General features: G+C 42.1%; 3 protein-coding genes across 3 annotated transcripts; 1 reads left to right on the forward strand and 2 right to left on the reverse strand.

Annotated features, from left to right (window-relative positions):
• On the reverse strand, positions 1 to 4,174 carry LOC120031111 (proteasome subunit alpha type-2-like). Its single transcript, XM_038976691.1, has 7 exons — positions 4,076 to 4,174; positions 3,514 to 3,590; positions 2,312 to 2,444; positions 2,081 to 2,203; positions 1,521 to 1,602; positions 498 to 629; positions 1 to 297 (listed from the first exon to the last, which is right to left on the reverse strand). The coding sequence occupies exons 1-7, from the start codon at positions 4,114 to 4,116 to the stop codon at positions 181 to 183; spliced, it is 705 nt and encodes a 234-aa protein (XP_038832619.1). The 5' UTR covers positions 4,117 to 4,174; the 3' UTR covers positions 1 to 180.
• Positions 4,175 to 4,197: 23 nt separating this feature from the next.
• On the forward strand, positions 4,198 to 5,421 carry mrpl32 (mitochondrial ribosomal protein L32). Its single transcript, XM_038976692.1, has 3 exons — positions 4,198 to 4,353; positions 4,649 to 4,827; positions 5,076 to 5,421. Exons 1-3 carry the CDS (start codon positions 4,260 to 4,262, stop codon positions 5,328 to 5,330), a joined length of 528 nt encoding a protein of 175 aa, XP_038832620.1. The 5' UTR covers positions 4,198 to 4,259; the 3' UTR covers positions 5,331 to 5,421.
• A 360-nt stretch (positions 5,422 to 5,781) lies between these two features.
• LOC120031658 (collagen alpha-2(VI) chain-like) lies at positions 5,782 to 26,459 on the reverse strand. Its single transcript, XM_038977454.1, has 18 exons — positions 26,357 to 26,459; positions 25,867 to 26,131; positions 25,164 to 25,494; positions 24,990 to 25,010; positions 24,365 to 24,430; positions 24,222 to 24,275; positions 24,078 to 24,122; positions 23,441 to 23,494; positions 23,272 to 23,321; positions 20,119 to 20,181; positions 19,826 to 19,861; positions 18,250 to 18,312; positions 18,016 to 18,078; positions 7,709 to 7,782; positions 7,464 to 7,616; positions 6,875 to 7,321; positions 6,646 to 6,684; positions 5,782 to 6,383 (listed from the first exon to the last, which is right to left on the reverse strand). Exons 1-18 carry the CDS (start codon positions 26,457 to 26,459, stop codon positions 5,782 to 5,784), a joined length of 2,529 nt encoding a protein of 842 aa, XP_038833382.1.
• Between the last annotated feature and the right edge of the window lie 421 nt (positions 26,460 to 26,880).

The raw sequence follows: 26,880 nt of genomic DNA on the forward strand, positions 1-26,880 counted from the left end.
TATTATTACATAAATCATATTTTTATTAGTAGTATGTGACTAGGTATAACCGGAGAAAAAAAAAGACAAATTGTAGAAATCTGCTAAACTGCAAAAAACTGTATTGGTATCTGGTTTGTAAAAAGTAAAACAGCTGATCTGAATGAGTCCATGCCAACAGACCCCAATGGAGGGGGCATTTTATGCAATGGCTGCCAGGTAGTCCTTGACCTCTGCTGTGGTGAGTCTTCTGAAACCTGCCTCGTTGCAGATTCCCACCTCAATGTTATCTTCGGTCATCTGACCCTCAAAACTTTCCTTTAAAAACACACACACAGAACACAATATTAATGCAACGCAGTAAATGCATGGATTTCAATAGAACACTGTGACAAATTAAATCATGAAGTTTTCAAACTATTCCAGGTTTAACCTAAACACATTATCACATATTCTACTGTGTTTCTTCAACACGTCTGAGAGGGAAGAGAACTAAAGGTGCAGGTGAGATGAATTACCTTCAAGGTTAAGATTGCTGTGTGAATAGCGTCTTCCAGTTCCAGATCCACGTTATATCTCTTTTCTAGGAATGTTTTCCCATTGACGTAGTTCTTTCCCATCGCTGTTGCTTTCCATGCAAAGTATGCACCCTGTGTACATCAAAATAATCATATAGTTACTACCGGAAAAAATGATGTATGCGTAACGGAGTTAAGAACGTACCGTAAGCTCACTCCACAGCTAGCTTGAAATGTCACAGATGGAGCCATCCGTTGGTACACTTTTGGGTGGCTCAAACCATTGAAACGTTGTCAAGGAGGGCAGCCACTTGACACTTACACGCGACTTCTGCCATCAGAATACGAAGATTGCATTGAAAAGACTGGTTGTGGTCGGATTGTGTTCAGATCTGGCCACCACTTTAGGTGGTGGTCAGGGACACATTTTGTGCGGATTTCTCCTCAGTCTGAACACAATCAGGCTACCGAAAGCGCATACAGTGGGCGACGTCATCAGCACGTGTTTTGGGAGCGAGAGGCACCTTTTTTAATTAAAAGTTGGAGGAAATATGTTCCTAGTGTGGAATGTGTTTGCTGGCTTCATAAATGCTAGCTTATTTAATCAGGCTACCTGTGTATTGACTGTACGTTTAAGTTTAAATAAAATAAAAATAAATGTAGAAAAACTATTTTGTGTTATGCCTGTTTGCAATCCCTTTAGCTTTGCTAGCTAGCTTGCTGGCTAGTTAGAGGTTAGCTGGCTAGTTAGCTACAGTAGTTTGCTACTGCCATCAACTTGCTGTGTTGGTGGAACAGGCTAAATCTGATAACGTTTGCATTATGCATTCTGGCATTTGAATATTGCGCAGGAAAAGGGAATCAGGCCACATTTAAAATGTAGGTTTAGACGCATGACGAGTTCGGAATTCCATGATTAGATCTCCATGATCAGAATACAAAAGCTCCATGAACTCCATAGACTCGGCCTAGGAGTGAAGCAATTCAATGATAGAGTGTGTTTATACTACCATGGATACTTACAGAGGGATCTGACTGGAAGAGGTAAGGGCGATCATCATCCCATCCAGCTATCAACAGTGACACACCAAAGGGTCGCACTCCACTGAAAAAAACACAGGATGTTACTCTAGAAATTCAGGTGAAAACAACTACTTAATCAACACACATGGATATTGTAACTCAGCAGTGGCCAACCCTCGTGGAAAGATACTGGGTGTCCGGACTTTAGGCTTTTCCTTCAGCCCTGCTCTAACACACCTGGTTCTATACAGGGTGTACGAGCTTTAGGCTTTTCCTTCAGCCAGCCCTGCTCTAACACACCTGGTTCTATACGGGGTGTACAGGCTTTAGTCTTTTCCTTCAGCCCTGCTCTAACACACCTGGTTCTATACTGGGTGTAAGGGCTTTAGGGCAGGGCTGAAGGAAAAGCCTAACACACCTGGTTTTACCAATCAGCTGGTCATCAGGACCTAGATTAGCTGAATCAGTCGTGTTTCAGCAAGGTTGGATCAAAAGCCTGCACACTCAGTCGGCCAGTCTGATCAAACTTGAGGAAACCCACAAAACAGAACAGAACTGACCCAGACTGTGTGTACTCCTGCATGACAGAGGCTACCCGCTGGACAAGCTGGGCTGTGGGGATTGGCTCCTGGTAGACCAGGAAGTATTGCTGGGCCAGTTTCCTCGCTCTCCTCAACAGCACCCTGCAGAGTAACAAGAGACACATTTCTAAGATGTCCTTGCCCCTGTTGTAAACCCAAGATTTAGAAACTCAAGGAAAGGCAGTCTCCCTCACACACACCAAGATGTACCTGTAGTCTGGACCCATTCCACTGTAGACCATGCCAATATGTTTGGTTATCATCTCGACTTTGTGAACACTCGTCTCGTCGTACAGTATAGACTTCTGTTTCTTCTCGGTTGCCAAAACGACTCCATTTGAGGCTTTAAACGGGGAGAAAGAAACCATCAAAATCTGGACTGTCTTCTGTAATGCGGCTAAACTTCTTGATTTGGCTTCGTTTTAGATTTGGTTCATTATTATTAAGGGTGTTTCGACAGGTAGCACAATTCTGATATTTTTCTTCCACCAATTGTTTTTTTGACCAATCACATCAGATCTTTTTCAGAGCTGATCTGAGTGTTCAAAAGACCAATCAGAAAGAAAAAAAAATGTAAAGGTAGCCTTAAAAATGCCAGCAACCATGACTGAATTCAAATGTGAGTTGGTTTCAGGTGTGGTTTGATATGGGGGTCTCGTGTGTTCGCAGGTGGGAAGAGTTAGCCAAATTACATTGCCGATTTGCTTTAGCAGGCTGGTGTGCTACCGTGGCAAAATTGGTTTGACTTTGGATAGCCCATCTCTGAGCCTAGTATGGAACCGTCAATAAATAAATGTAAATTAGACAATATTTTCAAGTTGCACACTTTTTAGTTCTCATTAAATGTTTTCAATATTTAGGGATATCCAAAGTCAAACCACATTTACCACAGGCATTACGATCGGGGTTGCATGCAGCTGCACTCCAAATTGATGAGAACTTGTTTGCTGCCAGCTGTGGACCGGGTTGAAATAAACCCAACCTTCATTTACGTTGTGGCATACTCCGGTAGAGTTTTGGACAAAACTGATTTATGACCAAAATTATCCTATTTACACTTTGTAGTCAATTTTGACATTAGAATAAATGTTCCGGACTCATATCGATGGCACATAGGCTGTTTTCTAAATTAGAAGATGGTTTTTAGGGGCAGATGCTCTTTAAAAGAGTTCGGTACCATGGACACATGTATGCAGACATGTTGTATATAAAAAGCCATTACCTGGTGGTTGTACCACTTTATACATATTATAGTACATGGGCTGCGTTTAAACAGGCAGACAATTGATTTTTTCTCTCTCACTAATTGACCAATCAGATTAGCTCTGAAGTGAAATTTGGGGAAAATTATCAGAATTTGGCTACCTGTGTGAAAACAGACATATTGGGTGATCATTTGAAGTCTTCTTTACCTTTGATTCCCACTGAGGGGGCTCCTGCTGCTACGGCTGACAGGGCATACTCAATCTGGACCAGTTTACCAGATGGGCTGTGTGGGAGGAAATTGTTTTCATTAATAATGTCAAGACAAACAAATCATTTCGTCTTGGTCTGATCAGTGCTTTTAGAGTTAATATTTATTGGTGTAACGTTAGCTAGTGACTCAGTCTCACTCAGCAATCAACAAACTGAAAGTGAATGTAAACTTCCAACAGGAAAGCCAGATGCCTTTTTGCAAAGATCGCATCTCAGCTAATCACTTAATTACTGAGAGGGCAAATGGTATGAAGAGACAAAATGTGTTGGATATCAAAATTGCCTGTTTGAAGATCTTGAACTAGAAACATCACACTTCCTACTACTAGCCTAACATTAGCTAGCCAGAGTAACAGAATGACAAAGCATCAAACTACCGGGAGCAACAGTCTGGTTTCTAAACAACTCGCTCGATCTCCATCCTTCTTCCTTTCAATGCCTTCCTGCAATACCCAAACTAACAAAACTTTTGCCACTACAGTCATTTGTAAAAGTTACCTGAATGTGGTGAGTGAGAAACTGTACCCCCTTTCTCCCATATTTGCTCAGTACTGGTGATAACGCGTTATACTAATGACAAGATGCAATTGGTTCTTCGGTTGTCGCAGTTCAATGACGTATGTGATTCAATGACCGTGAGCTGTGTGACGAGTGTAAAGACACTACTCAAACCTCTAAAATTATGAATTTGTCTGGTTTAGTGTGTTTTTTGAGACGTTCGTTGTTACAGCTGGAATGCAGAATTACACAGGCTACAGGACTTGACAGACAGTTTGGTGAGTTTGAGCTTTACACAACATTCTGCCTTGTGTTTATTTGTAGCTAGCTGGCTGGCTAACATTAGCACTAACTAGTAAGCTAGCTTTAAAACTTCCATGGTAGCTATGTTACCCTGCATAATCTATGACTTTGTGTTGGACAGTAAGAACTATGATGATGTACGATTCTATACGTGCTTCAATCTATGAGTAGACTACTAGATGTATACTGAGTGGTGACATACATAGTTTCTGTCTATTGCATAGATTGTTGATATATGATTGTGTCTCTGTGTGTTTTGTTTCTATACAGCCCCAGCTCTAGCTGTCCATGGCCCCAGCATCCTTCCACAGCCCCACGATGAGCAAGAGGCGACCGCGGAGCCCAGCTTCCTGGACAATGTGTTCTGGATGGCAGCACCCAAAAAGAGACGCACAATAGAAATCAACAGGACTAGAAGACGAGACCCAAGCTTTATGCTCAAAGTTAAGGTATTAACTTTGATTGTGTTTATCATTTCACTGGGTGACATTTCACTTATTGTAATTATTGTCCTCTGATGTCCAGTTGTATGTAGCATATTTTATGTAATGGTATCTGCCATGAGTGAACTCCTTTGACTAATTTCTTAATAAATATTGCAATAAACACAATCGAAAATGCAATGGATTTTTCTGATATATTGTGCTCTCCCTCCCCCCCTTTCTCTCTCTCCCTCCTCTCTCCCCCTCTTTGTCAGACCAACATTGAGCCGTGCGTGGAGTGTGGCCACCTGAAGCAGAAGCATATTCTGTGTGGGTTCTGTTATGAGAAGATCAGGAAGGAGACAGCGCTGATCCGAGGTCAGATTAAAGCCATGGAGGGCAGGCCTCTCAACACACCAGCGCAGGAGACCCTGGTCCTGTATGACAGCGAGAGTCCAGGGGAGTCCGACAAAGACAAGAGGATAGTGGAGAGGAACAGAAAACGACCCTCCTGGTTCAGTATCTATTGAGGTCGCATTTAGTCGCGCCAGTAATTAGTATGTTGCTAATATCCCAGTTTCTGTATTTGAAGGAAATGCATTGATAAAAAAATCAACAGCAGCATTGTTTTTTTTGTTTTGTTATCAACACATGACAGAACCTTCAAATGTGGTTCATTTTCTTTGTCTTGTTATTGGAACATGGCTACAATGTCACATATTGTACATCCTTTACACTTTAGTAGGAACATGCTATACCTTTGTTATTAATGAGAATACATCTTTATTTGAAAAAAAGAAGCTTTATTGCGGCCACTAATCAATTAGATTAGTAAGACAAATCTTTTAAAAAATGTAGTCTAATAAAAACTAATTATAGAAAAGATACATAAAGGACATATGAAATCAGTTCTGGGTCTTTCAGTTAGCCTACAGGTGAGTGTTAAATCAAATGGGGCCCTGAATATATTTCAAACCTGGTTTAACCTAGGCAATGAGCCATGTGTTTAACAACCCCAGGGAGGGCCAAGTCATTGAAACTCTTCAGGTTAAAGATAAGAGCTTTGTCCCTTAGAGTGAGTTGCAGCAACCGCTCCCTGTCAATATCTGATCCCACTGTGATAGCAACACCCACTGCGTTGGCCCTTCTCATGGCTCCAATACCCTCAGCAAAGTTCTTGTCTGAGGTCACTCCGTCTGTAATGAACACAAAGGCGAGCTCTGCGTCCGGACGTACCCCTCTGAACCGACCTCCAGGGTTACTGACGAGGTTCTCAGTTGCGTAGAGAATAGCGCTGCCCAGAGTGGAGGATGAGTCGCGGTAGACTGCATTAGAGACCAGGGAGCTAATCTTTCTGTGGTTGTTGGAGAAGTCCAGAAGAACCTCTGGGTCCTGCTCCCCTCCAAACTGCAGCACGGCGAAGCGAGCTCCTGAAGAGACCTCCTTGGAGAGAGGGATCGATTGGGAGAGTCTCTCGATGAAGCGCAGGATGCTGATGAAGTTTCTGCCCCCTGTTCTCTCAGAACCGTCAATGAAGAAGAGGATGTCTACGGGGCGCTGGATCAGTGGAGCCAAACTCAAATCTTTTACAATAATAGAAAAGTCAATGTTATACAGACTGTTGATTCATAAACTCTAATAATAATCACTCAAACTCTAATACATCTGTAGTTGTCTGTAATTTACATATGTAGAATATATTGGAAATACATTAATAGTTCATTACCAACTGAACAAATATTCAAGGCCAGGGAGTTTCATTAGTGCAATATAAAATAACACCAAAAAAATAAGCCCCATTTATTAGATGTAAAAACATAAATAAAAAAGAAGTTGTCTTTTCACCTGAGGCACACTTCAGGTCTGGACAGATCATCTCTGGTTCTAGAGAAGAAGAGAAGTGAATGTAGTTCATTAGTCAGGGCGGGGCATTTTCACAAAATAAAATCATTGAACTGTTGATAAAATGTAGTGTGCATCCCAATGGCACCCTATTCCCTATATAGAGCTCTGGATAAAAGTAATGCACTATATAGGGAATAGGGTGTCATTTGGGATGCAGACACAGACTTGCCTGGGCAGAGGATTTGTTCTATTTCCTCTAAGAATTCCTCAGCAGTAAGTTCAGCGTAGACACTCAGGGTCTTCACCCGGTCGCCCATATTACAGGCAATCCTCTCCATGTTCTGCCTCTCTGCCCCAGAGTCAAACATATCACCGATGGCGATGGCATACACGTCCACCCCGTTACACAAAGCTCCAAGATTATCCAGGTCTTTAGGATCGTAGCGACCGTCTGTGATAACTATGGCCACCACCTTGGTCCTCCCCCTGCGACCTGGTACTATCAGATGGTCGTATGTGTACTTCAGGGCAGAGGGAGTCCAGGTGCCTCCAGCGATCCACTCCATGGCTTTGACCTTTGTGTTGAAGGAGGTCGCAGAGGTGATGCCCCTATCGTCCATCCTGATGGCCTGAACCGCCCCTTGGTGACTGTACTGAACCACACCCAGACGAAACCCTTTTTGGGGGGTTAGCAGTAGTTCAGAGAATAAAATTGATTATATGTTTAAAAAATAAATAATTTTAAATCCTGTTCCTAGAAATGTTGGTGATCCATTCAAACAGTGGCTGTAGTAATAATACAGTATGATGAAGTTTACCTGAGACGTCAGAGATGTTTTTGGCCATCTTCCCAAGCCTGTTTGCTACACTGATGACAAAGTTTTTAGCCAGGCTGAAGTTGGTTTTTCCAATACTTTCAGAGCTGTCAATCACAAACACCAGGTCCAGGGGAGGGCAAACCTTTTCACAATCTGCACAGAGAGACAGTTAACAATAAGACTTGGGCATTTTTTTATTATTACAGGAAAATTGGTTGTCATTATAACTGGAAATAAACCATTACCACAGCAGCCGCATGTTTCTCTGACAAATCCCATGATTTCACACTCCTGAAAGTTGAGAATATTCATCAGCATTCTCTCAGGGAGACAGGGATATGAAAGATATCTGTCAATCAGGATGAACAAATAAAGTCTGTTACTTACCGATAGACCAGAGGCCCCACGAGTACCAGGTACTCCCTAGACACCATCAATAGAAACATTTAATGACCAATGACAGACTCTTAGTGGATGAAATTAATCACAAATGAGAACTAAATACACCTTTGTATGTGTACATAGGAATAAGACTCACCGGTGATCCAGGTGACCCCCTCACTCCTCTGTCCCCAGGAACACCCTCTTGCCCTGGCTCCCCCTGTAAAACAATACACCCATTTTTTTATAGAAATACATAAATCCATTTAAATAAACGAGTGCATTTATTAATATAATATATCTCTGTTTATGATATACTGCACGTACTGCCAGTCCTTTTGTTCCTGTAGTTCCCTGGGCTCCTTTCTCTCCATTATAACCTCTGGTGCCCTGCGAAAAATATAGACATGATAGTGAATAGAGGGGTCGAACAATTTCAGATTTTAAATATGGACGGCTAAGAACAGGTACATATGATTACCTGCAGTCCAGGTAAACCAGGGTCTCCTCTCCCTCCCTAAGATATGATAAAGTTGAGTTAGCATGTTTGTCATGGCACTAATTAAAACAGGATTACCAATCCAATTCAATTGCCAAAAGACATTGAAATTGTCTTTTGTTATTCAGTCAGGTGCAGCTCAAACCTGTTTCCCTCTGGGACCTGGGTAGTTGTATCCATCACTTCCTCTATCTCCCTACCAATTAAAACAAGACAAACAGCATTTTTAGCACTGATTAGCTCTCATTTCCCAGAACTTTATTTTGCATCAGCTACCGTTCTTGTGAAGGTGTACTACAAAAACACTGTAAGACCACTTTCTCATTCTAAGAAAAGAACGTGACCAAGGGAATGTCAACAAAGACTCATTTCCCCTCGTAGTAAATGTTTAGGGGGGCCCTACTCAGTACTCTGTACAGTTTCCAACATAACCTCAACGGAAATACCTTCCATTGTCAGATTCAGGTATGTGTTATTATGCATAGGCCTGTTGCAACGTGTCCAGTGTCATTTTTACTGCATATGAATAAAACATTGAAATAACTCTGCAATTTTTTTTCTTGACCTTTCCAAAATAAATATGTTGTTAGAATTTAGATATCACAAATTTGTGCTATAAGCAGTTTTATAAACTGGGTGAATCGAGCCATGAATGCTGATTGGCTGACAGCCGTGGTATATCAGACCGTATATCACGGGTATGACAAAACATGTATTTTTACTGCTCTAATTACGTTAGTAACCAGTTTCTAATAGCAATAAGGCACCTCGGGGGTTTGTGGTATATGGCCAATATACCTCTGCGTTGCATCGTGCTTAAGAACAGCACTTAGGAGTGGTACATAGGCCATATACCACACCCCCTCGTGCCTTATTAACAACACAGTGTGGTCAAAGACTTAACTTTGCTGTAGTCACTAACTTATCGGCAGACTCAATAGCCTTGGTTTCTCAAATGGCTGCCTCGCCTGGTTCACCAACTACTTCTCAGATAGAGTTCAGTGTGTCAAAGGGCCTGTTGTCCGGACCTCTGGCAGTCTCTATGGGGTTCAATTCTCGGGCCGACTCTTTTCTCTGTATATATCAATGAGGTCACTCTTGCTGCTGGTGAGTCTCTGATCCACCTCTACGCAGACGACACCATTCTGTATACCTCTGGCCCTTCTTTGGACACTGTGTTAAAACCTCTTGAGCCTACGAGGCAGTTTAATTTGGGAACTCATTTTTCCAAGATCGAAATAGCACCCCCCGTGCTATTTCGATCTTGGAAAAATGAGTTCCCAAATTAAACTGCCTCGTACTCAATTCTTGCTCGTACAATATGCATATTATTATTACTATTGGATAGAAAACACTCTCTAGTTTCTAAAACCGTTTGAATTATTTCTCTGAGTGAAACAGAACTCATTCTGCAGCACATTTCCTGTCAGGGAGTGAGATTTCAGAAATCGAGGTCCCTGTTCTAGGGTCAGTTTATAAGTCCCCATGCAAGCTATGGGGCTACATGCACTGCATACGTCTTCCTCTAGATGTCAGTAAGCGGTGAGAATTTGAATGGAGTCGATTGCGCAATCTGGGACCTTATATAGGACCGTGGAACGGAAGGACCGTCCTTTTCAACAGTGCGCTTGACGCATGAAGACATCACAATGGCGTCCTGCAAACGCTTTCGTTTTAGTAGTTCTATATCTCCGGTCATGTTTTTATTCGTTATAGGTGTTAAAGACATCATAAGGTAGTTAATTTAAACCGACTTATAGCAGTTTATAGCAGTTTATTGCGATTTTCTGGGATTTCTTTGCCATGCGCTTTCACGAGTTGGACACCACTCCAGTTGGCGGCTAACATTAGCGGCTATTTCGACCGGACAAGAGGACATCTTTCAACCCAAAGACGATTGTTCTGGAGAAAGGACACCTTGCCCAAGATTCTGATGGAAGCTCAGCTAATAGTAAGCAGTCTTTATGCTGTTAATTCGTACTTATGTTGACAAATGTCAGATAATAATTCCGCCATGAATTATGGTGCGGTCTCGCTTTAGCGCACGCTGTATGCTTGAAGTAACGTTAATTTTAAAAATGTAATTCAGCGATTGCATTAAGAACTAATTTGTCTTTCAATTGCTGTCCAACCTGTATTTTTTAGTCAAGTTTTGGAATAGTTACTGATTAGATTAGGTGCCTCTTCAAAGATTTCTCCTGCCATTTTCTGGGCAGCTTTGCTACTTTTCTCATTGTATAACCACGATTTGTGCCGCTAAATATGCACATTTTCGAACAAACTCTATATGCATTGTGTAATATGATGTTACAGGACTGTCATCTGAAGAATTCTGAGAAGGTTAGTGAAAAAATTAATATCTTTTGGTGGTTTATACGTTATCGCTCTTTTTGCCTTGAATCAATGCTGGGGTGATGTTTGCACATGTGCTAAGCTAATATAACGCTATATTGTGTTTTCGCTGTAAAACACTTAGAAAATCTGAAATATTGTCTGGATTCACAAGATCTGTGTCTTTCAATTGCTGTACGCTGTGTATTTTTAAGAAATGTTTTATGATGAGTAATTAGGTAATACACGTTGCTCTCTGTAGTTATTCTAGTCGAGTTGTGATGGTGGCTGCAATGGTAAACTATGATTTATACCTGAAATATGCACATTTTTCTAACAAAACATATGCTATACAATAAATATGTTATCAGACTGTCATCTGATGAATTTGTTTCTTGGTTAGTGGCTATTTATATCTTTATTTAGTCGAATTTGTGATAGCTACTGATGGAGTAAAAAACTGGTGGAGTAAAAAAATGGTGTCTTTTGCTAACGTGGTTAGCTAATAGATTGACATATTGTGTCTTCCCTGTAAAACATTTTAAAAATCAGAAATTATGTCTGGATTCACAAGATGTGTATCTTTCATCTGGTGTCTTGGACTTGTGATTTAATGATATTTAGATGCTAGTATTTACTTGTGACGCTATGCTAGGCTATGCTAGTCAGCTTTTTTACTGGTGGGGGTGCTCCCGGATCCGGGTTTGGGAGGAACTAGAAGTTTTAACAAACCTCCAAACGACCTTCAATGCCATGCAACTCTCCTTCCGTGGCCTCCAACTGCTTTTAAATACAAGTAAAACTAAATGCATGCTCTTCAACCGATTGCTGCCCGCACCTGCCCACCCGACTAGCATCACTACTCTGGATGGATCTGATTTAGAATATGTGGACAACTACAAATACCTAGGTGTCTGGTTAGACTGTAAATTCTCCTTCCAGACTCACATTAAGTATCTCCAATCCAAAATGAAATCTAGAATCGGCTTCCTATTTCGCAACAAAGCATCCTTCACTCATGCTGCCAGACATACCCTCGTAAAACTTGTAACTGACAATTAACCCGAAAGTCTATGTCGTTGTTTTTTGTATGAAATGCTTACGTGTTCGCTATGCGGGGAAATGATAAAACAAGCAGAACTACGTGGCTAAGAACTGTTATAACGGGGATTATTATCGTAGCAACATACCTTTGGAGTGAAGGCAATCCCACGCTGTGTTAGCTAAATGTTTATGTCTTCGGGTGTAGTTCGTAAAAGTTGAAGTGTGTATGTTAGGATGGTAACGTTATAATAATTAAGGATGAAACGTGAATTCATGCCAGGAATAATAAATGTGAAGTTTTTGATTTCCTCCCTTCTGTAATAAGCAGCCAATGAGGTATTTTTCCTTTATTCATGTGTTTAATCTGATACTGTTATCTCTGGCTAAACTGTTTTATTAATGTAAGCACTTCAGAGTTATATCAAGCTAATAAGTCACTCGTAAGATAAGAATGTTGTAAGAGTGTGCTTAACTGTATTTTCATTTACTTTATAGTTCTCATGGAAGGTGATAATTCTGACTAAAACTACAGAATAAAACCGCCAGTTAGAATCAAGGAACAGTTGTGCTCGTGGTTACTGGAAGGAGCTACAAAACTGACTTTCCTACTGATCCTTGACTTCGGCGATGTCATTTACAAAATAGCCTCCAACACTCTACTCAGCAAATTGGATTTAGTCTATCACAGTGCCATCCGTTTTGTCACCAAAGCCCCATATACTATCCACCACTGCGACCTGTATGCTCTCGTCAGGTGGCCCACGCTACATATTCGTCAGTATCTCAACTCCCCCTTCACTCCTGAGGAGGTCCTGGAGGAGATTACCTCCATGCCACCTAACAAGTCCTCAGGCCCAGATGGATTCCCCAGAGAGTTCTACAAAGCTTTTTGGCCCCAGCTTAGCCCTATTTTCATGCCAATGCTGGATGATTTTTGCAAAAACGGAGCTCTCCCAGACTCAATGCACACAGCTCGAATTAGTGTTGCTCAAAAAAGACAAGGACCCTCTATCCTGCTCGCCCTTCCGGCCTATAAGCTTGTTGGATTTCGACTACAAAATAATTACCAAATTGCTCTCCAAAAAACTAAACATTCTTCTTCCCAAAATAATAAAAGCGAACCAAACTGGATTTATTAGAGACCGGTACTCTTCTGATAACATTCACTGTCTTTTTGATATTATTGATCAAGTAAACACACAGAAGATCCCTGTCCTGCTGGCTTCATTGGATGCTGAGAAGGCGTTCGACAGGATGGAGTGGAGCTTTCTGTTCTCAGTCTTAGAAAAGTTTATTATGGGCCCAAACTTTATTAAATGGATTAAGTCCCTATACTCTTATCCAAATGCCATGGTGACTACTAACGGTCTGAACTCTGACAGATTCCCTTTGGGACGGGGCACAAGACAAGGGTGCTCGCTGTCCCCCCTGCTCTACTTGTTGGGGGCGGAGCCTCTGTCAGAGTTGATAAGGAGCAATCCAAATATTATAGGTGTTTCTGCAGGCGGCCCGCGGCACAAGATTTCGCTCTACGCGGATGATGTCTTGCTCTACATATCCAACCCTGAGAAATCCCTCCCATTTTAGACACAATTGCTCAGTATGTCAAGTTTTCAGGATATAAGATACATTTGAACAAATCCACTGTTTGCCCTCTCAATCTTACACTCACCAGCTTTATGAAGACACTATGTCCGTTCCAGTGGAAGACACAGGGGTTTCAATACCTTGGGATCTTCGTAACACCAGATCTGAATGGCCTTTTCAAGGAAAATTATCTCCCACTCCTGGATCGAATCAAGAACGATCTCCAAACCTGGATCTCCCTCCCAATTAGCTTAGTCAGAAGAATTAAAGTCATCTGTATGAACATCCTCCCTAGACTGAACTATTTATTTCAGATGCTCCCATGCTATCTCCCAGTTTCCTTTTTCAAAACAACTAACCAAAGCATCACCAAATTTATATGGGGCAATAAAAAACCTAGGATCAAGTTCTCCACTCTATCGAAACCTGAATCTAAGGGCGGTCTTGCCCTTCCCTCCCTTCAATTGTACTACTGGTCTGCCCAAATCCGCAACATCCTAACATGGATCACAAACAGACAAGAATGTGGATTCAGATAGAAGCCCAATCCTGTGGTTCATTGCCCCTAAGCTCAATTATATTCATTAATAACTTTAGTGAAGTGGGCAACATAATCAAAACCTTTGTGATTTACAGCACCCTACTAGCGTGGAGGGACTGTAAGAAATACCTGGGAATTTCCTCCCAAATATGTTCTCACTCGCCTATAGTATGCAACCCAGACTTGCCAAAAGCCCTGAGTGATGCCAACTTTAATCTTTGGCATACTCTAGGAATCAGGACCTTTTCAGACCTATTTCATCAGAAGACCACTACACTGAAATCCTTTCAAGAGCTCTGCAGTGAATTCAGTGTGCCAAGATCCAATTTATTTTTCTTTTTTTTATATCTTCAAATTAGACACGTCATTTCCTGATTTACTTCCAAGAGGAGGTTTAGAGCTCAGTTGAATGAAGTTGAAACCCTTCTCGCTACAGCACAATCCATTAAAGGCAAAATCTCCTATATCTATAGACTCCTTTCTGAGAAAGGAGGCTCCTCCTTTACTCCTTTGAAAATAATCTGGGAAAAGGACCTTTGTCTGACTATCAGTGATGAGTTATGGACGGAGGTTTGCGACAGGGTATACTGCTCCTCTACTAATGTAAAAATGAAAGAATCTAATTACACATTTTTGTACAAATTTTATTACACCCCAATGACACTCCATAGAATGAAAACAGACATTTCTCCTAACTGTAAAAGATGTACCTCTGAAAGTGGAACCTATATGCATGTATTTTGGAGTTGTAGAGAGATTGCCAGATTTTGGCAATCTATACATACTGCTGCACAGAAAATACTAGATGTACAGTTTGATATGACCCCCCGGACTTTGTTCTTGATCCTGACAGAGAAAATGTGTTTATGACTATCACATACTTTGCTAAGAAATGTATTCTTCTATTGTGGACTTCTAATACTTCTCCTACATTTAAAATGTGGATTGCCCAGATTGTTGACCTTCTTCCTCTTGAAAAGCTCACTTATGACCTCTGCAAGAGACAGCCCAGGTTTGATAGACTCTGGTCTCCACTACTCAACTATATTTCAAATTGAACAGAGTGAATGGGGTGATTAGGGAGATGAGCAGATACATGTTGTGTAAGGTGCTGTAAAAACAAATTATTTGCTTGTCGTCTCAGCTAAGGCTGGAAATAGCTAATAAGAACCTTGATAGTGCTTCTGCAAGGTTTTTTCATTTTATTTTTATTATTGTTATTTTTTTTATTTTTTTAAGTCTGTCTGTGAACGTGGAATGTGTTTTGTTGGTTGATTGAAAAACAAGAAAACTTTATAAAACTTTAAATTGAAAAAAATAAATAAAGGTGAAATATATATATATATATATATATATATATATATATATATATATATATATATATATATATATATATATATATATATATTTTAAACTGGTTACCTATAACTACAAACAGTTATTTTAGGGGATTTTTCATATTTATTAACTATTTCTGGATATTTTCAAAACTACCCACAATGCACAATTTCTCAACCTCTAAGGGAGAATCTACTCTGCGTTAGCTAGCTCGAGCTGGCTAATGTTAGTCACTAGCCGTGCAGACAAAGTGTTGGTGAGCTGCAATCTACCAATCACGAGGAGGTGAAATGTAAACAACCAATTAGATTCCACACAGGTGGGGGCCGCATGATCTCAGTGAAGTAGGCTACCACGCTTTTTTCTGAAGCGCCTCTCTCCTTGGCTCTTCTTTGGTAGCTAATTCAGCCGTCAGTCGGTAAGTCTCCGCTCTCTGTACTTTATATCTGCTGGATTTTTTTGTTTGTTCTGTGGGTTCCTGCCTGTGCTAGACTAGTTGGTGTTGTTCTCTGGTTTATTACTTACCTATGTCGACTGTGCTGGTTGGCTAGCTAGGCTAGTTATCTGGCTAGGCTAGCTACCAGGATAGAATAACTAACTTCAGCTGGCTGGCTTGCTAGCTAAATTAACTGCATTTACCAGTAACATTATTTGATAACTGGTTAGATGGTGTAATGTATTTCCAAAACTTTGGTTTACTTTAATATAGCTGTAAGACAGGTGTTGATAGCAACTGGCTGACTCATGCAGTGCTAACGTAACATTAGCAGGCTGGTAGGGCTAATGTTAGCAGGCTAGTTGGCTTGCAACCTTGTAAGCTGATTTGTAACAATAAATTCATAAAGTATTTGCTTGTAAATGGGCAGATATTTTTTTTATTGAAACCAGTAGTTGTGAGTGCAAACCATTTGGTTTAATTTGAAGTTATACATTTGAATTTATTTCTGTTGGAGTAACATTATAGGGAATAGGCTGGCTTGCTGGGTCCTCCATATTACATCACACCCCGTAAAAGCATTTCCCGACATGACTTGGCATTTTACTGAATTCGAATCTGTTTTATGTAATAACTCAGAAAATAGAAAAGAGAGGTGTAACTTTACATTGGGACTTTTCATGCGTATACTAATGCAAATCTGTCACACCCTGATCTGTTTCACCTGTCTTGTGCTTGTCTCCACCCCCCTCCAGGTGTCGCTCATTTTCCCCTGTGCATTTATACCTGTGTTCTCTGTTTGTCTGTTGCCAGTTTGTCTTGTCTCATCAAGCCTACCAGTGTGTTTTTCCCCATACTCATGTTTCTCTCTAGCCCTTGTTTTTCTGGTATTGACCACCCTGCCTGCCCTGACCCTGAGCCTGCCGTTCTATACCTGTCTGACACTTCCCTGGATTACTGACCTCTGCTTGCCCTGACCCAGAGCCTGCCGTTCTGTACCTGTCTGACACTGCCCTGGATTACTGACCTCTGCCTGCCCTGATTCAGAGCCTGGCTGCCGTTCTATACCTGTCTGACACTGCCTTGGATTACTGACCTCTGCCTGCCCTGACCCTGAGCCTGGCTGCCGTTCTATACCTTTCTGACACTGCCCTGGATTACTGACCTCTGCCTGCCCTTGACCCGTCGTCTGCCTGCCCCATGTTTTGTTAATAAACATCTGTTATTCAAACTGTCTGCATATGGGTCTTATCCTGAGGTCTGATACAAATCCACATGTTACATGTTGTTACGTTTATGTTACCTACCCTTTTGGAGGACATGTCATTTTTCCCCCCGCAGTGACAAAAAGTGACTTTTTCCAAATACTCCTACAGAGTTACATGCAGGTAAGACGTTCTGATTTATATGTAGTATCAGAAAGAGCAGATTCTAAATAACTCTTCAAAATTTGAGAGATGAGCTCTATTTTCAAAATATCACTTTTACCAAGATGAACTGCTTTTCCTTTGCTCTCCACATATGTGCACGCAGCAGCAGATCACCTACAGTAACACACTAATGATAATGCTATTGTGTTTCCTTTGCTCTCCACACATGTGCAGGCAGCAGCAGATCACCTACAGTAACACACTAATTATAATGCTATTGTGTTTCCTTTGCTCTCCACATATGTGCAGGCAGCAGCAGATCACCTACAGTAACACACTAATTATAATGCTATTGTGTTTCCTTTGCTCTCCACACATGTGCAGGCAGCAGCAGATCACCTACAGTAACACTAATTATAATGCTATTGTGTTTCCTTTGCTCTCCACACATGTGCAGGCAGCAGCAGATCACCTACAGTAACACACTAATGATAATGCTATTGTGTTTCCTTTGCTCTCCACATATGTGCAGGCAGCAGCAGATCACCTACAGTAACACACTAATGATAATGCTGTTGTGTTTCCTTTGCTCTCCACACATGTGCAGGCAGCAGCAGATCACCTACAGTAACACACTAATGATAATGCTATTGTGTTTCCTTTGCTCTCCACACATGTGCAGGCAGCAGCAGATCACCTACAGTAACACACTAATGATAATGCTATTGTGTTTCCTTTGCTCTCCACACATGTGCAGGCAGCAGCAGATCACCTACAGTAACACACTAATGATAATGCTATTGTGTTCTTTGAAGAAGAAAAAAAAGAACCTGTATTCTAATGTTACCCAAGACCTTCAGAAACACAACCAAAGGATGTTTTTTTTCTCCGATAGCATTTATGAAATGTATTTATTAGACTGTTAGAATGTTGCAGTAAAAACAGAATCTTGCTCATTGGCGTAGTAAGGGGGGAATCGAGGCCCGGCAGTTTAAGTGTTAAAAGCTGAACCCAAATCAACTTACCTTAGCTCCTGCTGCTCCAGTGTTTCCTCGGGGGCCAAAGTCCCCTGCATCCCCCTGAGAGCCCTACGAGGACATGCGGAAAACATGGACACGGATGGTGACAGGGCAGAATATTATTTTCACCTATCATAGATATCACCTGTTTAACCAATGGTATATTTGGTGACGGTGGTTAGTGGAGCACTTCTGCTCTTACCAGGTATTATTATTATTATTATTCAGGGCAATATTCACCTGAAGTCCTGCCTCTCCACCCTCACCTGGTAGACCACGGCCCCCTGGGAAACCTGGTGCCCCCTGGTAAGAGATGGATATGATAGGGATTAAAAAAGAGGATACAGTTCAATGTATTGATTAAAATACAACACCTGCATATTGATTACATTTGATTTATTAAAAGTTGACTCACTGCTGCTCCTTTTTCTCCATTCTCTCCAGGAACTCCTCTCACCCCCTCTAGGCCTAGTTCTCCCTGCAAGATGCAACACAATGAATACAACCAACATGGATTCTCCCTCTGGGCCTAGTTCTCCCTGCAAGATGCAACACAATGAATACAACCAACATGGATTCTCCCTTTGGGCCTAGTTCTCCCTGCAAGATGCAACACAATGAATACAACCAACATGGATTCTCCCTCTGGGCCTAGTTCTCCCTGCAAGATGCAACACAATGAATACAACCACCATGGATTCTCCCTCTGGGCCTAGTTCTCCCTGCAAGATGCAACACAGTGAATACAACCACCATGGATTCTCCCTCTGGGCCTAGTTCTCCCTGCAAGATGCAACACAGTGAATACAACCACCATGGATTCTCCCTCTGGGCCTAGTTCTCCCTGCAAGATGCAACACAATGAATACAACCAACATCGATTCTCCCTCTCTGGGCCTAGTTCTCCCTGCAAGATGAAACACAATGAATACAACCAACATCGATTCACCCCCCTCTGGGCCTAGTTCTCCCTGCAAGATGCAACACAATGAATACAACCACCATGGATTCTCCCTCTGGGCCTAGTTCTCCCTGCAAGATGCAACACAATGAATACAACCAACATCGATTCACCCCCCTCTGGGCCTAGTTCTCCCTGCAATATGCAACACAATGAATACAACCAACATCGATTCTCCCTCTCTGGGCCTAGTTCTCCCTGCAAGATGCAACACAATGAATACAACCAACATGGATTCTCCCTCTGGGCCTAGTTCTCCCTGCAAGATGCAACACAATGAATACAACCAACATCGATTCTCCCTCTCTGGGCCTAGTTCTCCCTGCAAGATGCAACACAATGAATACAACCACCATGGATTCTCCCTCTGGGCCTAGTTCTCCCTGCAATATGCAACACAATGAATACAACCAACATCGATTCACCCCCCTCTGGGCCTAGTTCTCCCTGCAAGATGCAACACAATGAATCCAACCAACATGGATTCTCCCTCTGGGCCTAGTTCTCCCTGCAAGATGCAACACAATGAATACAACCAACATCGATTCTCCTATTGTGATGCAGTAAAAACAGATGAGATGTTTGCTTGTTTGATGTTTTTAGTTTGTTTGTGGATACCTTATCTCCTCTCTTGCCAGCCTTGCCCCGTCGTCCAGCTCTGCCACTGTCTCCTCTGCTTCCCTGAAAGAGACATGTTCTCATGTTTCACCAGACCCCCCCCCAAAACAACGTGTCAATGTAAATGTTGTGAGTCCACTCTGTCTTGTGTGATTGTTGTGCAGAGCACAACGCTGTATGAAGACACTATCACTTGGTCTAGAGCTGATTTATTACAGACTTCAATATGAGACTCACAGTGTCGCCAGGACTTCCACCAGGTCCAGCTTTACCCTAACGAACAGAAATATTGTTTAAGCAGATGATTAGGTGGTTTGATTTGGCAGCCTAATACTCCTAGTTAGTCAACTGAAATAGTGTTCATCTCTCTGAGCGATACAGTACCTTGTTTCCTGTTTGCCCAGGCAGACCAGGGTTTCCAATATAGCCAACAACACCCTGTAACAGAGTGACACTTAATGTATTATTGTCTAAATAACTACAAGTTGATAGTGTTTCTGATAACGTGTCGTTCAGATGGCGCTCCAGACCTTATCTCCACTGTCTCCACCATCACCCTGTGGTCCAGGCCTGCCACTCTGCCCAGCAACACCCTGAAGACAACACAATACAGGATGTACCAGGTGGACAAGACTCATGTTTCAAGAAGCCTATAGAGCCCCAGAGTGGAGGTGGCATAATACCCATAAAACCTAGCGGTCAAACAGGGAAATGGTTCCAATTGTTTTTTCACCATAAATTTTCCCATAGGGAATTTTAGAAACACTTAAAATAAGAGCTGTTTCTCGTGTAGGCTTACCCTGGCGTGACGTTTTGGTAACCATGTAAATCTCTATCGGACATTCGGCTCTATTTACTCGCAAATTCAAAATGATAATTAGCATCAAAGTAGACATCATGCAAGACTACAAATCCCTGCAAGCTCTTGGAAGTCATATCTAGCTGACACCTTTTAACAGGTATTGTGTAAATGTAAAACTTGCACAAGATAGTCCACATAATTGTACATTTAAAGACATTTTATCAATTTATTTATTACTACATTGTAGCTAAGATTAGATAGTTAATCCAGAGATTCTTACCTTTGCCTCGATTCGACAGTCTCGTCCAGATCAGCATCATGGCATTTGTGGTTCTTTATTATAGCCACATTAGCAGCTGTTAAAAGATTTTTATAAAGGTTTAAGATAAATGATTAAATAATTCTACCCGGAAACTTAACCATTAGGGATTAGAGGTCATGTAGCATGGACAAGGAGAAATTAAAAAATAATAAACACAGGTCCAGAAGAGAGGAATGTATGTGTGTGCCGAAAGAAAACAAAGATGAGCCTTAACCTATGTTTGAACCGACCCAGCTATAACTCTGTGGAGATAAGATAGGACAGGGTGAGCCCCTCCAGGTTTCCCTTATCTGGAGGGGACTGGAACTGTCAGCTGGGTAGTGATCAACTGTGGTGAGAATTGTAGAGAAGTAGATAGCTCTCCTAATGTTAGTGTGTATGTATGTGCGTATGTTAAGAGAATGCTATAAAAGGGAACATCATTGTATATGCACAGGAGCGCTCTCGTAAATACATTTTCTGACTATCGTAGCTGGGCCTCCGTCTGATTAATTTCAACCAGTTTCCTACAAATCCTGGGTTTGAGGCTGAGTAGTTAATTGAATCGGGTTTATGAACATCGAGAACATAATTCTCGTGACAGCAGCTAATTAGCATTCCGTTATTTGGGGGGGGGGGGGGGGGTAAATACAGGCGAATATATTGATAAAAGTCACCTTGTCTTAGAGAGATTTACACAGTTATCAAAACATCACGCCAGGGTAAGCCTACACGATTCATACAGTTGAAGTCGGAAGTTTACATACACTTAGGTTAGAGTCATTAAAACTCGTTTTTCAACCACTCCACAAATTTCTTGTTAACAAACTATAGTTTTGGCAAGTCGGTTAGGACATCTACTTTGTGCATGACACAAGTCATTTTTCTAACAATTGTTTACAGACAGATTATTTCACTTATAGTTCACTGTATCACAATTCTAGTGGGTCAGAAGTTTACATACACTAAATTGACTGTGCCTTTAAACAGCTTGGAAAATTCCAGAAAATTATGTCATGGCTTTAGAAGCTTCTGATAGGCTAATTGACATCATTTGAGACAATTGGAGGTGTACCTGTGGATGTATTTCAGGGTCTACCTTAAAACTCAGTGCCTCTTTGCTTGACATCATGGAAAATGAAAAGAAATCAGCCAAGACCTCAGAAAAAAATTGTAGACCCCCACAAGTTTGGTTCATTCTTGGGAGCAATTTCCAAATGCCTGAAGGTAAAACGTTCATCTGTACAAACAATAGTACGCAAGTATAAACACCATGGGACCACGCAGCCGTCATACCGCTCAGGAAGGAGACGTGTTCTGTCTCTTAGAGATGAACGTCCTTTGGTGCGAAAAGTGCAAATCAATCCCAGAACAACAGAAAAGGACCTTGTGAAGATGCTGCAGGTAAGAGGTGCAAAAGTATCCATATCCACAGTAAAAACGAGTCCTATATCGACGTAACATGAAAGGCCACTCAGCAAAGAAGAAGCCACTGCTTCAAAACTGCCATTAAAAAGCCAGACTAAAGTTTGCAACTGCACATGGGGAAAAAGATGGTACTTTTTGGAGAAATGTCCTCTGGTCTGATGAAACAAAAATAGAACTGTTTGGCCATAATGACCATCATTATGTTTGGAGGAAAAAGGGGGAGGCTTGCAAGCCGAAGAACACCATCCCAACCGTGAAGAACGGGGGTGGCAGCATCATGTTGTGGGGGTGCTTTGCTGCAGGAGGGACTGGTGCACTTCACAAAATAGATGGCATCATGAGGGAGGAAAATTATTTGGATATATTGAAGCAACATCTCAAGACATCAGTCAGGAAGTTAAAGCTTCGTCGCAAATGGGTCTTCCAAATGGACAATGACCCAAACCATACTTTCAAAGTTGTGGCAAAATGGTTTAAGGACAACAAAGTCAAGGTATTGGAGTGGCCATCACAAAGCCCTGACCTCAATCCCATAGATCATTTGTGGGCAGAACTGAAAAAGCGTGTGCGAGCAAGGAGGCCTACAAACCTGACTCTGTTACACCAGCTCTGTCAGGAGGAATGGGCCAAAATTCACCCAACTTATTGTGGGAAGGTTGTGGAAGGCTACACGAAACGTTTGACCCAATTAAACAATTTAAAGGCGATGCTACCAAATACTAATTGAGTGTATGTAAACTTCTAACCCACTGGGAATGTGATGAAAGAAATAAAAGCTGAAATCAATCATTCTCTCTACTATTATTCTGACATTTCACATTCTTAAAATAAAGTGGTGATCCTAACTGACCTAAGACAGGGAATTTGTACTTGGATTAAATGTCAGGAATTGTGAAAAACGGAGTTTAAATGTATTTTGCTAAGGTGTATGTAAACTTCCGACTTCAACTGTAGCCCTTATTTTAAGTGTTTCTAAAATCCCCTATGGTAAAAATGAATGGTGAATAAACGATTGGAAGCATTTCCCTGTTTGACCGCTAGGTTTTATGGGTATTATGACTCATACTGTCGTACTCTATATGTAACAGGACACTGTACAAAGGTGCTAAATTCAGGAATCAGGTGAAGAATCCACCTACCTTTTCACCTGACTTGCCCGCGTCACCCTTGATACCAAAGTCACCGGCAGGACCGGCTTCTCCCTGTGAGACCGCAAAAGGTGGTGGAGGAGGACATTTATAACCACAGTGCATACAGGCTATGTAGTACGTTACAGTCACACCTACTGTATATTATGCTCAACGTCGCTGCATTATCTCACCGACATGCCAGCGTCTCCTTTACATCCAGGTGCCCCAATGGTGCCAGTCTTTCCCTGGAAAACAACGAAGTAGATGACATCACTAACTAGACATGTCTAAATACATTCTTTTTTTAATCAATAAGTAAACAAATAAATAAGACATACCTTTTCGCCATCAATGCCGTTATACCCAGGAGATCCACTTTGACCCTGACGAGATCCGATTTAGTAAATTGTTCATTGTTAATTGGTTACATGGTGCATGTCCTAATGAACTGATCCTGACGACTACGCCAAATGTAGCGTGTAGATCATCAATCTAATGAAATCAGAAAATGAACCAATCATGCTTGAGATGAATTAATATCAATGGAAAAGGAGTACCTTTCGACCAGATCCTCCAATATCTCCCTGTGAAACAATGACAACATATGACGTCAAATACAGACAGCAATGCAGTATTATAACAAGCGTGGTAGTATGTACACGACTAACAAATGGTTAGAGCATTTTTTCGAATATGTTACCTTCTCTCCTTTGAGGCCTGGAAGACCCTGTAAATTAGGTAAATAATGTCAATAATGTGTGACATATTCAATCAAAGCACCGTGGCACAGACAAATACCACAGTTAGAAATATCACCATTCCTCTTACCTTCTGTCCATGCAAACCTATCGGGCCCTCGATACCAAGGTCACCCTGTAGGGGGAAAAAAGCCAACATAAATGAAATGTTAAATCATATTGAGTGTAATTGGCTAGTACGTCCTGTATTGTGTCATCGTGTATTTAATCTAACCGGTGGCCCAGGCTGTCCAGGATCTCCTATTGCACCACCAGTTCCCTTCGCACCCTACAAGACACAAAACAAACATTGATGTCATGAAGTGTCATAAACCAATACATATTTAGGTTGATAAAAATAAGAGATTGCTTATTTACTTTCATTCCCTTGTATCCTTTCGGCCCGGCAGCTCCTTCTGTTTGGATGCACATAGGAGCTTGGCACTAGAGAGAAATCACAGAAGATATGGTCAAAGAGGTTTCAATATGGGCCTCCCGAGTGGCGCAGCGATCGAAGGTGCTGCATTGCAGTGCGTTAAGGTGTCACTACAGCCCCGGGTTCGATCCCAGGTTGTGTCGTAGCCAGCCGTGACCAGGGGAACCATTGGCCCAGCGTCGTCCGAGTTAGGGGAGAGTTTGGCCGACCGGCATTTCCTTGTCTCATCGCACTCTAGCGACTCCTTGTGGCGGGCTGGGCGCCTGCAAGCTGACTTCGGTCACCAGTTGGACGGTGTTTCCTCCGACACATTGGTGCGGCTGGCTTCCGGGTTAAGCGAGCAGTGTGTCAAGAAGCATTGCGGCTTGGCAGGGTCGTGTTTCAGAGGACGCATGGCTCTCGACCTTCGCCTCTCCCGAGTCCATAAGGGAGTTGCAGCAATGGGTTAAGACTGTAACTACCAATTGGATATCACAAAAAAATATATATATATGTGAGGTTTCAAATATTAAAAAGAAGACAATTGTGTCGTTCATTCTACATCCCTCAGTGCTTCATATGACTCACCTCAAATTCAGCCTCTTTGATCTAGAAAGAGAAAGACATTACAGCATATTAAACACAAACTAGGATACATAAAACACACAGACACTGTAACACTGACACAACTTGGCATCAACCATGACAGCACAAAAACATCCGTACTCCACTTCACAAATGGAAGCTTCACTATGAACCTACCATGGTGTCAGTTATCCTGTTGACAGCTGCCTGGCGGTTGCTAGCTGGGAATGCCATGTAGTCCTTCCTATACAGCTCCACAGGAGAACTGACGATCTGCTTGAGCTCACTCTCCATGGTTTCCTCGTTGGTGGCCACTACAAAGACTTTGATGCCCGCTGCCTTGGCAGCCTCGGCGGCCTGTGAGACCCCTCCACAGGGGCTGCCAGTGATGTGGCCGTCAGTCAGGACCACAGCATACTGGAGCCGGGGCTTTCCCCTGGCCGTTAGCCTCACCTGCTCTGTCATGTTCCTCAGGGCACAGTCGATGAAGGTACCCCTACCAATGTACCTGGTGACGAGGAGAATAAATTATTAGCATGCTCAACTCTTATTCTGAAAGATTGGTGTGCTCAACTCTTATTCTGAAAGATTGGTGTGCTCAACTCTTATTAGGAAAGATTGGTGTGCTCAACTCTTATTATGAAAAATTGGTGTGCTCAACTCTTATTATGAAAAATTGGTGTGCTCAACTCTTATTATGAAAAATTGGTGTGCTCAATTCTTATTATGAAAGATTGGTGTGCTCAACTCTTATGAAGTATTGGTGTGCTCAACTCAGTATTATCTTATAATACTCCCAAAAGAGATGAAGACGATTCAGTAAGTAAGTAATAATGAGGGACTGACTGACAGTGGCTAACTGGCTGGCTGAGTAATGTACCTGATGGCCTGTGCCCTTCCCAGGAAAACTGCAGCATCAGTGACCACCTGGCTGAAGACTTCCACGTGGTCTGAGAAGTGCAGCCCACCATAGGCCCACTGGACCCTCTTGGCCCTGAGGGTGGTGGTCTGGAGCCTCTCCACAAACATCTGGAGGAACACCTTGAGCTCCTCCACCAGACTGCCCCAGGGGAACTCCCTCAGAGCAACACTCTCAGAGGTGTCTATGGTGAAGTACACGTTGACGGAGCAGTCGTCCTTTTCATCTGGGCAGAGAGTGAGAAAAGAATGTGCAGCACCTTGCTTGAAGTAGTTAATGAATATCCACCATTATTCCTCCACAATTACTAATCTACTTGTGTATAATAGACGTAGGTTAATGACATGTATCTACAATATTGCTAAATAGTATATCAATCATATCATAACATTTGATGGCTCTTGTAATTTATATTCACAGCCAATGTCTCTATGCTTCCACCCCGCCATACCATTGATGTTCCTGGGCCTCACTAGCAGGTGGTCGTATTCTGGGTCCTGGGCAGAGACCTGGAGGACCCACAGCAACAGGAAAGCCTTCAGTACTCCTGCCATGATGCCTCTGTGTGTGGAGGGGAACAGGTGTCCGATCTGTATAAGACTGTCTACACAGAAAAGGAAAAGGTTTAGTTTTATAAGCCTAATTAACTACGGTTTGGAAAGTAATAAATGTGGCAGGTAGCCCTCGAGGTTAGAGCGTTGGGCCAGTAACCAAAAGGTCGCTCATTCGAATACAGGAGCTGACAAAGTGAAAAATCTATCACTGTGTCCTTGAGCAAGGCACTAAACCCTAATTTCTCCAGGGGCGCTGTACAATGGTGAACCTGGCTGTGACCCCACTCCTTACAGGTGTCTCAGGGGGAGTTGGGATATGGTGACCCTGGCTGTGACCCCACTCCTTACAGGTGTCTCAGGGGGAGTTGGGATATGGTGACCCTGGCCTTGACCCCACTTCCTACGGGGGTCTCAGGGGGAG

This window comes from Salvelinus namaycush, chromosome 37 (genome assembly GCF_016432855.1).
Source record: "Salvelinus namaycush isolate Seneca chromosome 37, SaNama_1.0, whole genome shotgun sequence".
Lineage (NCBI taxonomy): Eukaryota > Metazoa > Chordata > Actinopteri > Salmoniformes > Salmonidae > Salvelinus > Salvelinus namaycush.

What these genes read in the sequence shown, in the direction of transcription:
- LOC120031111 (XM_038976691.1), bottom strand. Translation starts at nt 4,116, where the DNA reads ATGGGAGAAAGGGGGTACAGTTTCTCACTCACCACATTCAG. An exon ending in TTCTCACTCACCACATTCAG is followed by an intron (nt 3,591 to 4,075) that starts GTAACTTTTACA and finishes CCTCCCACACAG; the next exon opens with CCCATCTGGTAAACTGGTCC. An exon ending in TCTTCCAGTCAGATCCCTCT is followed by an intron (nt 630 to 1,520) that starts GTAAGTATCCAT and finishes TGATGTACACAG; the next exon opens with GGTGCATACTTTGCATGGAA.
- mrpl32 (XM_038976692.1), top strand. Translation starts at nt 4,260, where the DNA reads ATGAATTTGTCTGGTTTAGTGTGTTTTTTGAGACGTTCGTTGTTACAG. An exon ending in AGGACTTGACAGACAGTTTG is followed by an intron (nt 4,354 to 4,648) that starts GTGAGTTTGAGC and finishes GTTTCTATACAG; the next exon opens with CCCCAGCTCTAGCTGTCCAT. An exon ending in GCTTTATGCTCAAAGTTAAG is followed by an intron (nt 4,828 to 5,075) that starts GTATTAACTTTG and finishes CCTCTTTGTCAG; the next exon opens with ACCAACATTGAGCCGTGCGT.
- LOC120031658 (XM_038977454.1), bottom strand. Translation starts at nt 26,459, where the DNA reads ATGGCAGGAGTACTGAAGGCTTTCCTGTTGCTGTGGGTCCTCCAGGTC. An exon ending in GAGGCCCAGGAACATCAATG is followed by an intron (nt 26,132 to 26,356) that starts GTATGGCGGGGT and finishes CTCTCTGCCCAG; the next exon opens with ATGAAAAGGACGACTGCTCC. An exon ending in ACAGGATAACTGACACCATG is followed by an intron (nt 25,011 to 25,163) that starts GTAGGTTCATAG and finishes TTCTCTTTCTAG; the next exon opens with ATCAAAGAGGCTGAATTTGA.